The sequence below is a fragment of the Hipposideros armiger genome, unplaced genomic scaffold (assembly GCF_001890085.2).
Source record: "Hipposideros armiger isolate ML-2016 unplaced genomic scaffold, ASM189008v1 scaffold_189, whole genome shotgun sequence".
In the NCBI taxonomy this organism is placed as follows: domain Eukaryota; kingdom Metazoa; phylum Chordata; class Mammalia; order Chiroptera; family Hipposideridae; genus Hipposideros; species Hipposideros armiger.
The window spans coordinates 128,714-145,019 of record NW_017731539.1 but is presented as its reverse complement, the minus strand read 5'-3'; the positions used below and the strand labels follow the sequence as shown (position 1 = coordinate 145,019).

Below are 16,306 nucleotides of genomic sequence, written 5' to 3'. Positions count from 1 at the left end.
TGGTTTGACTACAGTGCTCCCACCCCACCCCCCATTTTCCAATTTTAAAGACTAAACACCACTGAGCACCCTACTCTGGGCTGAACTCTGACTGCTTCTCCAGTTGTTCACAAATCTCATATAGTCCTTGAAATCCAACCCACAGGGTCGGTATTAGTAGTGTTTTTTTCCAGGTTTATTTAACAAGCAAGTATTTGCTGAGTGCCTGCTATGTGCAGGAGCTATTCTAGATGGTGGGGGTCATTGTGAACAAGAGAAGGTCTCTATCCTCTTAGGGCTTACATTCTTCTTGGCAAAGGTAGATCATTTCATGATGTGATAAGTACTTTGCGGAAAGAAAAATGGAGCAAATGGGACAGAGGGTGATTCCAGACATGGGTGGTGAGGAAGGTCACTTCGCAGAGGGGACATTTGACCTAACTGATAAGAAGGCATCTGCCATCTGAAGATCTGGCTGAAGGATGCTGCAGGCAGAAGCTGTGGCACATGTAAAGACCCCACCTGGAGAGGAGTGTGACGTGTTCAGCGGGGCTGACGCCCCGAATGGAGGCGGAGTGGCAGGGGCGAGGGCAGAAGTGGACAAGGGCCAGACCCCGTACACCTTGTAGAGCCAATAAGCCTCTTGGTTTTGATTACAACTCTGATGAGAAGCATTTAAAGGGTTTTAGGCAGAGGGGTGATAGGATATGGTTTAAATTTAAATAAATCACTCTGCTTGCAGTGTGGAGAATAGATTTTAACTGGAGTAAGAGCGGATGCTGGAGGCATAGCTAGGAGTCTGCTGCAATAACCCACAACGGATGAGAGTGGGTTGGACTAGGGTGATATACAGGAAGGTGGTGAGAAGTGGTTGGGTTTGGGTGTATTTTAAGGAAGGTAGAGGCCACAGGACTTCCTGAGAGGCTGTGAAGTGGGGTGGAGGGGTGAGGAAAGGAGACACAGATACTCCTATAATTTGCCTGAGCACCTGGGTTGATGGAGAAGACTAAAAAAAAAAAAAAAATTAAACAAAAAACAGATTGGTGGCAGGAGACAGCATGCAAACTGAGGGTTCTGTTTGGACATATTATACTTCAGAATCCCAAGCAGAGATGTTGAGTAGATTACTATATCTGCAAATCTGGAATTTAGTGATATCTTCAAGATTTGAAGGCAGAAGCATATAGAAGATATTTTTGTCCATGGGACTAAAGATATTACCCAGAAAGAGAAGATTAAAAAGAGAGAGAGAGCAAGTCCAAGAGAAAGCCATAGGATCTTCTAATATTTAGACGTCTGGCAGAAGAGGGGAGGAACCACTGAAGGAGAGTTGAGAAGTAGCAGCTGGAGAAGCAGAAAGAAAACTAAGAATGTCATTGGTATTGCAGCCCAGACAGAGGGCTCTAAAGTCAAATGAAGGGGGCAGGGAATGACCGTGGATTTGGCAAAATGGATGTCATTGGTGAACTGGACAAGGGCCATCTCCATGGCATGGGAAGAACACATACCTGGTGAGAGTGGGTTTAGGAAAGAACGGGAGCAGAATGATGGGCGATAGCAAAGTTAGACAATACTTTTGAGGAGTATTGCTGTGAAGAGAAGCAGAGAAATGGGGCAATAGTGGGAGCAGACATAGGATTAAAGGAGGAGAATTCTTAAAGGTAGAAAATATTAGAGTCTGTTTGTATCCTTATAAGAAGGATCCAGAGAGAAAGGAGAGATTGAAGCTGCAGGAGGGAGAGGAGAGAACTGCAGGAGTGAAGTATTTGAGACAGATGGAGTCCCAAAGTACAGGGGAAATAATTGGCCTGATAAAGGAACAGGGATGCTTCCATTACATGAAAAAGGCAGGCAGACAGCGTATGTGGGAACAGGCAGTCAGAGTGTGGATCTGATGGTTGAGAAAATGAAGCATTTCTCATCTTGTCATTTCTGTTTTCTTGAAGTAAAGCAAGGAAGTTAGCTGAAACTAAAGGAAAGCAGTTATGAAGATTTGAGGAGAAAGGAGAAAAAGCGAAATAATTGTCTCAGCAAGTTAGAGAGTTACTTTGCTAGGGATGTGTAGTAGGGTTTTCAGGCGGTCTTAAACACCCAGTTGAAATTCATGGTCATTAATAAAAATAGACCAATCAACCAGATCATGTGACTTCATGTTTTGTCCTGCAGCTCCCTGAGTATGGAAGAAGCAGGGTATTAGGTGTCTAGGGTGTTTGGTCCCTTCAGAGGAAAAAAAGCTAAGGAAGATGAATTACCCAATATTACTCATTCAGCCTGTAAGCGTAAGAGTTAGGAATTGCACCCAGCTCCATTTGTCTCCAGAATTTATGCTCTTTCCAAGGAAGAGGCCAAGGAGAGAGAGAACACAAACAACTCAAGGTTCTGTTTTCACACGGTGCTTTCCAGAGTAGCTCAAAATACTTTACTTGAATCCAAGCTTGTGGATTACCTGTGTGCCACTGCAGCCCCCTCCTAAGAGCTCCAATTTCTGAAATCTGATTGTGATAGATGATAGTTTGTAAGAATTACATTTTGTTTCATTTTCTTGGTTTAAAAAACAAAGAAACATTCAAATTATTTTATAAAGTTTCAAGTTATAATGATTTTAAAATTTGTTTCTCAAAGGTACAGCCTTAAACACTTTATCCCAAACACCTATTCCCAATCCCAGATCAATGGGCCACAGAGCTCAACAGAGCCGGGAATGACTGTGCCAGGGACAGGGAACAGGGGATGGTACAGCAGCCAGAGCTGGTGAGACAGTGTAGACCTCAGAATGAGCACAGTAATCAACCCTTTGTCTCTTCCATCTTCAGCCCAGTTCTTTCTAGTGCCTTGAATTCCATCTTCAGCAAATGGGACCTCCCTGTCTTCACACTGCCTTTCAACATCGTGGTGACCCTGTACCTGGCAGCCACAGGCCACTACAATCTCTTCTTCCCCACGACACTGGTGGAGCCCATGTCTTCAGTGCCCAACATCACCTGGACAGAGATTGAAGTGCCCTTGGTAAGTTACCCAATGGCAGATGAGCTGGGACCCCCAGATCCCGCTAACGGGTGCATTGCCCAGGCTTTTAGTGTCTCTAGATGCCCATTGTCTAGATGCGCTTGGGTGCTCAGTTCCAGGGCCACCACTCTGGAGTGGGGTGGACAGTGCAGGTCCTCCAGGGTCAGGCACACTGTAAACTTAAACCTATCAGAAAAGGGAAGCCTCCGCTGCCCCTAACGGCAAATGCTATTGCCAAGAGCACAAACACCTTTTACATTTTTTTTGTCTTTTGAAAGTTTTGTCTGGGACTGGTGCTGCAGTGGGATCAGAAATAGGGTGAGGGTCTAAATCCAAGAAAACAGAGAAGACAGAACCCTGCATTTAAGGGAAAGCCCACCCTCTCAAATGGAAGACGGCTGGAGTAGGAGCAAGGACAAAACTCTAACTTCGGTTGAACAGTCAATGATCAGCCATCTGGAAATTAGGCACACACTGCTTTTGGGGCACAGACCTTTTGTCGCTGATCCCTACCCATGAGACATGGTCCAAGTGACAGCCGCAGTGACATGTGGCATTGCCAGAGAGAAAGGCACCCCACCCATCCTGCACTGTGGCACCGTCCAGTCGAGCACTGAGGGGACCAGAGTGGAAAGAGCCACAGAGAAGAGGGGCCTCTTGCTCGTTTTCAAAATTAACAAGAGGGAAGTGGTAGGACCCAAACACGCGTCCCCTGAGACCCAAGCTCACCCTCTGAACCCCACCTCCCACCACCACCACCACCACCACTCTGACCACAGGCTCCTTCTCTTTCACAATATCCAGATCTGAGCTGTTGGGTTTTTTTTTTTTAATTTTTAATTTAGGCTATAAATATTGAATTCTGACAAAGTATTCATTAGTCTTTTTTTTTTAATTTTATTGGGGAAAAGTGTGTTTTTCTAGGACCCATCAGCTCCAAGTCAAGTAATTGTTTTAATCTAGTTGCAGAGGGTGCATCTCAGTGGCCCATGTGGGTATCGAACCGCAACCGTGGTGTTATGAGCACTGTGCTCTGACCAACTGAGCTAACCGGGTGCTCCCAGATCTGCACTTTGAAGAATCGATGCCATTTCCCTCTTTCTCTTTAAAACAACGAGGGAGAGTGACTTCCTTTCTGTGGAACCCTCGTGTTGCTACTTGAGGACTATTGGAGTGTGAGGAGGCTGGCGCTCAGTAAATTTCCACTGCACACCTGGCTGCCTTCACACCGGGGTGTCGGCGGTGGCCCAGAGAGCAGCGTGGAGGGGGAGCAAGCCGCCCCAGGGCCACAGTTCAGCAGGCTAAAATATAGATCCCTGTGGAGGAAGCTTCATTCTCAACCCAGGCTCCATTCCAAGGCAGCTTGCTCCCTCATTCCTCTCATTCTTGACTGCTTGGGCTTAAAAACCTGTGTTCCCAGATGGGAAGGTGGGAGCTGGGTTCTCCTCAGCGGCCTGCATTCCTCAGACTTTGGGAAGTCGTGGAATATTTATTGAGTAGGTTTTCAGCCCATTCCCCACACTTGAGCTGAGTTCCCTGGACTGCTGCAAAGTATTTTCTTGGTTTCTTTAAATAAGGCAGGGCCCCACCCCCTCACCCCCCACCCCCCCACTGCCATTCCTTGTACCAATCTATGGACTCTGGCCCCAACAGTGCTTGGTTAACAAAAGGCCTCCCATTTGGAGACAAGGGTGGACAAAGCTTAAAATCTCTCTGGCACTCCTCAGACAAAGAGATCAGATGAGTTTCAGAGTCCAATCAAGGTAGAAAGTACCAAATTTCATCAAAGGGAGGAAGGCAATCAACTCCCAATATCTACAGCAGATTATAAGTCATCTATTGGTCCCCAAACTCTGTTGCACATTTGGATCCCCTGGGGCCCCCGTCATGATCCATACCAGTTAAATCAGAGTGTCTGCGGAGGAATCAGGCATCAATATTTTTTGTTTATATATCTTTAGCTGGTTCCAATGTGTACGAAGTTTGGAAACCACTGAGCTAATCAATACATAGTTATTAAGCTCCTATTATGTACCCAGCCATAAAGGAGCCATGTCCTCAAAGAGGTCATATGACCTGGTAATGGAAAAAGGAGTTTGCAGAATTTTAAAGCTGCTAGATCATCTGCTACGGCAGCCTCCTCATGTTACAGAGAAGAGCATCAGAGCCCAGAACGAGGAGGTGACATGCCACAGACACACAGGGACCATGTGCAGAGCCCCCCTGAAAGCTGGAACCCTTGACCCCTCAGGCCAGTGCTCTCCCTACCCTGCCAATGTCACTCCTTAACTTTTAGCCCTCAAGGACAGCCAAATGTGGATAATTCAGCTTGAGCAGAAAAAAAGGCATCTGACATCACTGCCAATTAATCATCTCCAATTCCAACATGACCAAATGATGTTCAGGCTCAGGGACAGTTGGGCTTCATGCTTTTCTCCAGCTGTTCTTCACATTACCTTTCTTTGATGCTAAGTGCTCCTGGGAGCAGGGAAAGTATCTCCTCCTCCTTCCTGGGGCCCCATAACCCCCAGGGCAGCACTGAATGTGCAGACTAGGGGTTCAAACTCAGAGGCTGTAGCCTTAGCTTGGCCACCAATGAGCTGGGTGACCTTCGGTCCAATCATCCATCAGAATGGCCTAGAATATTTCCAATACTCCTGGAATATTTCTAGGATTTCAGAAGGTCTGCAGCAGGGGTCAGCAAACTTTTGAGATGGAAGAGCCACCAGGAGTTGGCAAACTGCGGCTCGCGAGCCACATGCAGCTCTTTGGGTACGTACATGTGGCTCTGAAGTAAAATTGAAAATGAAAATAAACTATCATAGTTTCATTTATAATATTACTTTAAATTTTCCTTATTTGTAAAAATATATTTATGGCTCTCAAATAATTTTTAAATTGTTGTGAGGGACGGGATTGGCTCTTCCAGGGGTCCGCAAACTTTTGAGTTGGAACGTACCCAAAGAGCCGCATGTGACTCACGAACCACAGTTTGCCGATCCCTGGTCTACAGAAATCCCCTAGTGCTTTGAAACCCCCAATGGCAGTCTATTGTAGATAGGAGGTGTCCTCTGGTTCCCTCAAAGCAGAAGCCACGTATCGCCCATAAGCACCCTGCCAGGCCCCTGGGTTGGGATCTGCTTGGCTTTGCATGAGGGATGCCCAGATGCCTGCTAGGTGGTGAAGTGAGGAGCTATTTGTTCCAGCTCATGCCCTTCCATCTTCTCTCACATGCTGAAGGGCACAGCCATCCTCCCGTTCCACTCCATTACCCGCCCCACCACACCAGGAGTGGCTCTGTCCCAGCCCCGAGGCCTGGTCTCTGCATTATCAGCTCACACTCCAGTGACCAAGCTTCTGTTGACTTTGCAGCTGCTGCAAGCCATCCCTGTCGGGGTCGGCCAGGTGTACGGCTGCGACAATCCCTGGACGGGCGGTGTGTTCCTGGTGGCTCTGTTCATCTGCTCGCCACTCATCTGCCTGCATGCAGCCATTGGCTCAATCGTGGGGATGCTAGCAGGTAGGACAGGGCCCATCCCTACAGGGCGGGGACAATTTTCCTGAGGTTGGTCTCCCACACACACACAGCAAATATTCCAAACTGACTTTTTTTCACTGGAATTTTTAAACACTATCAGGGTTAGGGACTTCTTTTCCCTTTCTTGACCCTCCAAAGGCAGCAGATTGCAGTAGCAGGACGCATGCAGGGGTGCAAGGGGGATAAAGACAGGTTGGCCTGCAAACTGAGCCCCTAGAAACTGAGGAGTGAGGGGAGGGGGTAGGAGGCAGGGGCAAACCAGGCTGGGGCATAAGTGATCCCACCTTTGAAATTTCGAGTAAACTAAAAGAAAAACATTTCCTCAAAAATTGGATTGCCGTTTGACAAATGTGATTTAATATTTCTGCATATATGTATCTGTATGTACACACATTTATAGAGGCATATGCAGACAGAGAGTCAGAAATTAGAGTTGGGGGAATTGGGAACAGGAGCCTGTTGACTTATTCCAATATTTTTCAAAAATGTCCTGGAAGCAGAACTTTAAAAAAAAATTGTTTGGAAATAATTTCAAACATCGAAAAAATTACAAGAATAAAAGTAGCACAAGAGGCTCCCATACATTCTTTACCCAGATTCACCTATTGTTCACATCGAGCCCATTTGTTGTGTCAGTTCTCTAACTCCATACCTATATGTGTACATATATACTTTCTCTCCACCTGTTTGAAGCGGAATGTTTTCAATTGACATCTTTCTTGCAAAAAATGCAGCTGCTCTGGCCTAAGGAGTTGGGAGGGCCTGGAGTCCCACAACTCCAGCCTCCCTTCACCCTGGAAGTAGTCATACCTCTGTGTAAAGTTTTTGAAAAACAGTTTGGAAACCACCGTTCTCTTTCCACTGGTGGTTTCCTAAGACCGGATGCCATTTGTAGAGGCTCCTTTGATAAGTAGAGTAGGGCTTGTGGAGGGAAACGGCCAGAGTGAGGCCACCATGAGTCCTGGTACCAGCCACGAGGTGACTTTGTGCCGTGGCTCAGAACCAGCCAGAAACACCACTCCTTGTCCCGCAGCCCTGACAGTGGCCACGCCCTTCGAGATGATCTACATGGGCCTCTGGAGCTACAACTGCGTCCTCTCCTGCATCGCCATTGGGGGCATGTTCTACGCCCTTACCTGGCAGACTCACCTGCTGGCCCTCATCTGTGGTGGGTATTTGGGAACACTGACAACCAAGTCACTCTGCTATCCTTTCCTCGCCCCTGCCCTTGGTGATGTGAAACTCATGGGACCACTCATCAGAACTGAGCACCACCAGTGACTTGGGTCTTTAACAGCTTGGGAACTTGAGATTCCGCCTCTGTCAGATGGCGTCACAATCACTATTACTGTTATTATATTTACACACAGCGTTGGAAAATTTACAAGGCGGTCACACATGCATTCCCTCATATGCTAGTGGCAGCATTCCTGCTCTCAGTAACCCCTCATTCAACAATTATTTGTAGGGCGCCACTAAGTGCCAGTCCCTAGGCGAGGCATGAAACATACAGTGGTGACCACACCCTCATGAAAACATGGTCTAATAGAAGAGAAGTCATGGCACAGTTATTAACGTTGTGATGTCTAAAACACTGTTGGGAAGATCCAGTGAGATGGTGTATCGGGAATGCCGAGTTCTAAAAAAATTATAACACAGCTCTGTGGAAACTTGAATTCCATAGAGTCAATAGAGAATGCTGTGTCCAAAGAGAAATTGGTTACAGTCCTTATTGTATCTGCACCCAGCCTCACACTCTGTTCTTTATAAATATATGAACTCACTCAATCCTCCCAAGATTACTACCAGGCATAGATTGTGAGCCCCACTTTACAGATGAGGACATGAGACTCAGAGAGGTTAACAAAACTGCCCTAGAACATGGCTATTAATGGCAGAAGTGAGATTCAAAACCCCAGTCCCATCTTTCCACCAGCCTTCTTGTCTTGGGGTTGCTGACGTTCTCTGGAAATAGCAGAGCTTTGATAAGCAAACGAGAGACGAGTAAAAGGCAGACTAGCATCCAGAAGAGCTTTTCTTTTGTTTTTGTTTTTTCCCACTTAAGTGCAGAAACTCAAAGTGACTTTTATGTCTCTTGTATCCCCTTCAGCAGCCAGCACGAGGGTGAACATGGAGACAGTGAGCTCCGTAAATATTTGTTAAGTCAAAAGTGCCAGGTATTTTGAAGTTCAGACTGTAACTGCCTTTGGCCTCCAGAGAAGTGCCAGATTCCTGTGGCTAGAACCATCAGAGAAGGCTTCAGAGGGAGGCTGGGGTTTATCTCAACACTTTCAGGGTGGGATTGGATAGGCAAAGAGGGAAAGAAGGTGTTCTGGGCAGAGAAACAGAAAAAGCTTACAAGCAGGGTCAGAAGGAGCTTATCCAGAGGCACCAGGGGTGTGGCAGAGCTCCCCTAATTCTCCTAAGGGTCTACATCCTGTGGTTGAACCCAGATACCTGGCTCCTAGGGATGAGCTCAGGGACCCAATAAGGTCCAGCTCTAATGGAACTTGGTGATGGTATGACAGCATCATGGTCACTCAGAATCTTGGACAGGAGGGACCTTATCTGGAGTTCATATGGTCTGACCACTCACCCCCCACACAGGTAATCCTCCCGCCATCCAGCATATGCTAGACCATCCCCAAGGTTAGCGTGGACAAGCAAAATATGCTTAATGACCACTGACTGTGTACAAGGCCACCAAGGAAGTGGGAGGGGGGAAAAGGATATGTAAGCTTTACTCTCTGCTCTCAGAGAATGCACAGTCTGGTGGGAGATGGGCCACACCTACCTGCAAAGATAACCAATAATGCCAGCCAAACATGCCTGATGTCAGGATGTGGTGTAGACACTGAGGCTGCTGGAGACAGGTTGGGACCCCTGCTGTTGGGGAGGGGTGGGGGGCGGGCCCTGGGAAGCTGACTCGATGGTCCTTGTGCCTCCACAGCCCTGTTCTGCGCATACATGGGAGCGGCCCTCTCCAACATAATGGCGGTGGTAAGTTTGGATTCTCCTGAACACCATGCCCTTCCCCAGCCAGAGCTTCAGCACATTTGGGACCTTGTGGGAGAATCCTGAATGGGTTATGGTAGCTGGTACTCACACAACGCCTTTGTTAAGGTTTATGCAGAGTTTGTGGAGAAGAGGACTGGCAATTACATACATGTGCCTCTGAGGGGTGTGTGTGTGTGTGTGTGTGTGTGTGTGTGTGTGTGTGTGTGTGTAAGAGAAAGTGATGCAACCAGCAGTAAAGAAGATGGATGGACAGATAAAAGTGCTTATGTTTGGCTGGATGTGGGAGAGCATTCATTCTTAGGCCAATTTTCAGCCCCATCAATTAAGAGATTCTGATTGTGTGCAAAGGCGACAACACCTCAAATTCCTAAGGCCAACTACTCTGATGTTATGAGGTCAGGCATCAATGTCGTCACTAGGGGAGGACCTCCATCCTCAACCCCATCACATCCTTCTCCCCCAGGGTCCCTGGAGCCTAGGAACATTTTCAGACCCCAGTGCTTTCGTTTCCAGGTTGGTGTGCCACCAGGCACCTGGGCCTTCTGCCTCTCCACCCTCATCTTCCTGCTCCTGACAACAAACAACCCTGCCATCTACAAGCTTCCCCTCAGCAAAGTCACCTACCCAGAGGCGAACCGCATCTACTACCTAACAGTGAAGAGCAGTGAAGAAGAGAAGGCCCCCAGCGGTGACTAACCAAGTTCCAGGCAGAAATGCCCTATGCCTGGACCTTGTGTCTGCTCCCTGTGGTCTCATTTCTGGGTCAATCAGCTGCAGCACTCACCTTTGCCTCTCCTTACACCTGTGTGGGACCAAACACACCTGTAGCTCTCTTTCCTGGTGCTGGTTTTCTCTCCATGCCCAAATCACCATAACTATCCATCATGTAACATTAGAGGAAGTTGGTAATGAGCTTGCTGGAGTTAGGAGTAAAGCATGTGTTTTAAATGTCATTGACTTAAAATAGAAACATTATTTGTATTCTAGTCTTTTGGGGAGGTGGTTAGGAGGTCATCTTCTTGGCATGCTTAACTAAATAATAGATGCTGTAAAATTGAACTTGCTGAGTGGTACCTAGGCAGACAAGGAGTGGGTGAAAATTCAGGGGACATGTGCAAAGAATTGAAGATGCCATAGTGCACAGAGCTAATGGCTGATGGACACATCCAGCTTTACATAAAAGAGAAGAATTTCACAGTGACAGTCAAAACATGGACAACTAAGGCACCGAACATGTCTAAATAGGGAGTCTCAAGCATTCAGAGTAAAGGGCAAGATGCTATTCCATAGCAGGAAGGAATTCATCAATTAGAATTCTGTATAGGACTTTTATTATGGAGGATAAGCATTTCTCAATGTAGCTCAAACCAGCAACTTTGCGCAGAAATTTCAGTTGAGGAAAGTACCTGAGCTCGGTGTGTGAAACGCTGGGGAAATTTATTTCATTTTCCTATTTGCTTGTGGGGTTAAAGGCTCTATGAAGTCTATGCTACTTAAATGATTAGAATTGACTGTAGGAGAACAAAGAATTATCTATGAATTTCATAATTTGGCTTCCCAATTAATATAGTCATTAGCTTGCATTCAGTCTTTAGTTATCTATAAATCAGGGGTTGACAAACTTTTTCTAGAAAGGGTCAAATATTTTCAGCTCCGGAGGCCATGCAGTCTCTTTTGCAATTGTAGAGGAAACCATCCTTAGTATGTAAATGAATGAGCATGGTTGTGTTCCAATAAGACTTTATTAAACAGACAGCAAGCTAGATTTGGCCTACAAGCGGTGGTTTGCCGGAGCCTGTTATACATGATCACCACAATAATAATTAGGAGCTGATGGACAGTGGGCAGGTCCAAAGGACACCACTAGCTATTTTACAATAGATATAGCCACAAAGGCATTTATATGCTGGGCGATAGTGTGAAGGTTCTTAGGGCATGGAGGGGAGTCGAATAAAATTAACATGACCAGAGTCAGGAAGATCTGCCCTGAGGCTCTCAGAAAATCGACAGATCCGGAGATGTGCACTAGGGGTGCAGTTTTAAACTGGCCCTCCTTCCACATAAAAGTCTAGGCACAACTCCTAAGGTTCACCATCCTCAGCCCCCTCACTCTGATTTTCCCTCTGCCACGAGGTGCACATGACCAGGTGCACCACCAGGACAGGAAGAAAAAACTATGACGCTTCAGGGCAGGAGTTTCCAGGAGGAAGAGCAGGGAGGTTTATAGCATCTCAGAGTTGGAAGGGAGTGTGAAGACCAGGTGGTCCCCCCAATCTATGATGCATGAATGCTCTATAGGGAAGATGAGGACTTCAGTTCCCTCCAGGCTTCCAGATGGGGCTCAATTACCCAAAATGGAGGGAAGATGCCCCAAGGTATTCTAACAAGAGATAATAGAACCAAAGACAACTCCACAAATTGCCCTAGGAAATCCCCTCCCCACTCCATTAAGCCCTTGAGAAGCTCCACCCAAGAATTGGTTCTGATGAAAACTGTCTTTCATTGGATTTCCAGGAAAGGAAAACTAGTTGGATGTGAAAAATTCTTTCAGCGCACTTAGACAACATTATCTTTTCCCTTCTCTTCCCACCCCACTTCATAGTTGGTCATTTATAAGGTACCACCTTGGTTGCAGCCATCTGGTTTGGGGGTATTTTTTTCTCTGAAGTTCCCACTTTAACCGCCCTAAGAATTAAATTTAACTGTATTATAAGCTGTCAAACTAATTTGAAGACAAATGGATAAAAGCTAAGTGGTCAGAAAAAGGAAAAAAATATGCCCAGCAAGTCTGGAAAAACCACAGGGCCCCCAAAATTCTGTAATACACTATGATGAACATGGCCAGATATTTATGTAGAAATAAAAAAACAAATTATCTACTAGTCTGATATAAGAAAGAAATGCCTGAAGTATTATTAGTCACTGAATTAGTTGGCCAAGAGAAGTCATACAGGAGTGATAAATGTTTTAAAATCATCTTTTTGGACTAAGATGCAGAAAATTGATGGTATTTCCCAAATGTGGTTAAACAAGCTCCCCCTGGAGGCAGAACAAATCTCATTAAGCCAGGCTGGTGGGCAAGTGCTGTGTCTCTCTCGTGGGCATGGATAGGTGTGGAGCAAAAGTGAAAATCCCCAACCCTCTAAGAAAAGTCTACCCAGTGCAATTTACCCTGTCCACAGGCCATGGACAGATACCCAGATGTCCCCTGAGGGAAGGCTAAATAGTCTAATGGGACAAGACAGCTTTCCCGAGTAATCTTGTCCCACCTTCACCAGCATTTCCCCATCTCACAGGCCCCCTAAATGAGTAGCAGAAAAGCCCTAAACTTTCAGATTCTCATTACCAACATGAGGTTGAATAGGAGCAGGCCACCAGGAGGGAAGGAGAAGGGCTTTGGGGCCCACATCCCAGCTTTTCTTACTATCACCCCAAACAACTGGCAGTAGCTCTTGGTTGTATAAATGATAGTTGAACATAAATACTTATGGATAAACATTAAGAAGCAATCATTAAAGAAAGTAAGAATGTAAGTGTGGGTCTGGGGAGAAGGCAGCTTTAGAGGAGACTCTGTCTTAACTTTCTTTTTCTGTCATACACACCCCTCCTTTCTGTCCCCTCCCCAAATCTTCTCACCCCTTCTTCCTTTGGTCTCACCATCTCCTCCTCCCATTTTCATCTTCTCTCCTACACTGAAGAGGTCTACTGTCAGCGGGTCAACAGTGCTGTCCTGTTGCAATTTTAAATGATCAACCTCGAATTATCTTTCCAACCTCTTCCATGATAATTAATATAGTCAAGTTTTCTATTTCTTCGTGGTCAAACTTGAGAGTTTGTTTCCTAGGAAATAATCCATTTTCTTTAGTTTTCAATTTTTGTTGCCATAGAGTTACTCAAAATGTTGTCATAATCATTTCAGTCTCTTCTGTATTTGTGGCTTTGTCTCCTGTGTAATTTCTACTCTTATGTAATTTTGCTCTCTCTTTTTCTTAATCAGGTTTATGAGAGGTTCATCCATTTTATTGGGCTTTGTCAAAGAAGCAGTTTGAAATTTGTTTGTTCTTTATACTTGTTTTGGTTTGTTTCCTATTTTACTGATTTTTTTTCTTCTGTTTTCTTGTGGTTTAGTTAAATGTTCTTTTCTTAATGTTTTAAAATTGATGTAAAGTTTCTTCACTTTAGATCTCTCTCCTTTAACAACGAAAGCATTTAAGACTATTATTTTTCCCCTGAGTACAGCTTTAGCTGTGTACTATAGGTTTTGGAATAAAGTATTCTACTTTAATAAGTTTTTAAATAGTTTGTAATTTTAGTCTTAATTTCTTTTTGATCCAAGTGTTTTTTAAGAATGTATTTCTTAATTTCTAGCAGTTAGGATCTTTTGATATTTTTAAACTTTCTATATCTAGTTTTATTGGATTATAAGAAAAGAATATGGCCTGTAAAATCTCTATTCTAAAACTTTATAAATTTTTCTTTGTAGCCAAGTACTTGATTGATTTTGGACACATAAAATGCAAAATTTTTATTTGAAGAAAATATATATTAAATTGACTGATTAATTGCATCATTCAATTCTATGTGCTTATTTATTTTTTGTCTAAGAGATCTTAATACTGAAAAGGGTTTATTAAAATTCAACTATAATTATATGGTTTTATTAAACTCTTTGCATTTCTAAAACATTGGTCTCATACTTAGCAACTATATTTTTTTATGTCTGTTGACTGTTATTGATTCTTCATAAATTTTTTCTTTTACTATTACAAACTACCATTTTTATCCTTGTTAGTGCTTTTAACCTCATTCTAACATATCTGACATTAATGTTACCACACCTACTTTCTTATCCCTTTTGTTTTATACCTTATCCCTGGTATTTTCTTATCCCTTTGTTTTAGCCTTTATGATTTTCTTTTAACTTTATTACTCATTTAACTATAGTTCTTAGAAATAACACACATCAATGTTTTAATTTAATAGGATAATCCAACCTCTTCATATTTAGCATAACAATCAATAAATACACTTGTTTTATTTCTTCCACTTTATTTTTTACTATTTATTTTCCATTACTGCTTTCGCTTTTTCACTTTCTTTATTTTGCACCTTTAATCATGTTACTATCTTTTTCTTTCTTCCCTTTGCTTATTTGGAAGGTCTATTATTCTTTTCCATTCCACTAGTGGTTGCCACCTCTTTCCCAACACTTGTAATCAAAAGTATATTTCTCTATTATTATATAAAAATAAGATGCCAAATAATTTAGCCTGGCAAGATGTCCTATTTCTCCAGTGCGCCTTCCTCACCCTGGAGAATGAAAACCTTTGTAATACTTTCACAATTCTCCTTGCCAGCCCCCCATCCTGTCCCTAACACACTTTTACTTCTCCAGTATCTCCCACCCTTAGATTTTGCTAAGATCATTTATCATTTTTTATTTTTTTCCCTTGCAATATTCCTCTCTTTTTTTTTTTTACAAGAATCCTTCTTAGCCCCTAAATCACACATTCCCAGTAATTCTATCATTGTCCATTTTGAGTTTACTATTTATATTGGACATGTTACCTTTTATCACCATTTCCTATGTTCTTCACCTTCCCCTGTTTTGTGATCTTTGTTCTGATTCATTAATTACCTGTTTAGGACTCTTTCTTGAGTGTTTCTTCCAATAATATATGAAGGAATACAGGTGACATGTTCTCTGACTGTTTGCATGTCCACAGTTTCTTTCTTCTAGTGAATAAATGACATTTTGGCTCAGGCTGGGGTCCCTGGGCTACAGCCTTCTCCTCAGTTGCCTGTAGCTGTTGTGCTTTCATTTTCTGGCTTCCAAGTGTTTCTGGCTTCTCATTCTTTTCCCTTTGTAAACAACCTGTTCTTTCTTTCTAGAAGGTTGTATGATTTTCTCCTATCCATATGTCAGGTCTGCCTGATCCCTGATCCAAGTTGTTTATCTCTTTCACAAATTTTACCATTTGTGTTTTTGCTTTGAGATATTTCCTCCATTTGATCTTCCAGACCACTGATTCATATCCCAACAGTAACCTTTCTTTCCTTCACTTCAACAGATGGTTGAATTTTTTAATTCAAAAGTAATGTTTTTCATTTCATATAATGTTTTTCATATCTTTGGGATGGGAGCTAAAATTTAATATCTCCATGTGTCTTTAAATGATTTTTCCATTGTTGTCTATCTCCTCTTGCTCCAGAAATCAAATACAGCTTCTGGTAACTTGCGTCCCCAAATTTCTGCCTATTTCCCTAATCCATGACTGACGGGCCCCTGCATTGGTTGATAACTTAGGGATACTTGCCAACTTTCCTGAGCCAAGCTCCTAGGAACTCTGCCTTGTGGCATGACCTCATTCACCCATTCATCCAGAAGACATTATATGAGGAACTATTAATATGTTACTCAGGCCCCATTTGACAACAAACCAAGAAGAATCAAACCAGTTCCTGACTTCAAGGAATTCATTTTATGGGGATTTGCCTGGATAGGTGAATAGTCTCACCTGAGGTGAAAATGAAGATCACACCACGAATTGCCTGAGCCACATAAGTTCACAGCATTAATTTCATTACTTTGAGTGAATTATCTAGTTGGGTTGGTCTTCTCTTAAGGAAAGGTATCAAGCATGATTTTAAGGGACCCAGGAAATATCTGTGGCTTTTCACCTTTATCTTGCCATTACCTGCTGCCCAAACATTCTCAGCCATCCCTTCAGTTTTAGGCTTTTGAACCTGTTAAACTATAAACAG

At 43.8% G+C, this 16,306-nt stretch overlaps 1 protein-coding gene across 3 annotated transcripts in view; it reads left to right on the top strand.

Annotated features, from left to right (window-relative positions):
- Positions 1-16,306, top strand: part of SLC14A2 (solute carrier family 14 member 2) — a 441,255-nt gene that overhangs the window by 398,941 nt on the left and 26,008 nt on the right. For all 3 annotated transcript variants that reach the window (XM_019652890.1, XM_019652888.1, XM_019652889.1), the window contains 5 exons: positions 2,793-2,985; positions 6,358-6,505; positions 7,557-7,691; positions 9,474-9,523; positions 10,055-10,229. In XM_019652890.1, the coding sequence (XP_019508435.1) occupies positions 2,793-2,985; positions 6,358-6,505; positions 7,557-7,691; positions 9,474-9,523; positions 10,055-10,229 (701 nt within the window). The remainder of the gene's footprint in view (positions 1-2,792; positions 2,986-6,357; positions 6,506-7,556; positions 7,692-9,473; positions 9,524-10,054; positions 10,230-16,306) is intronic.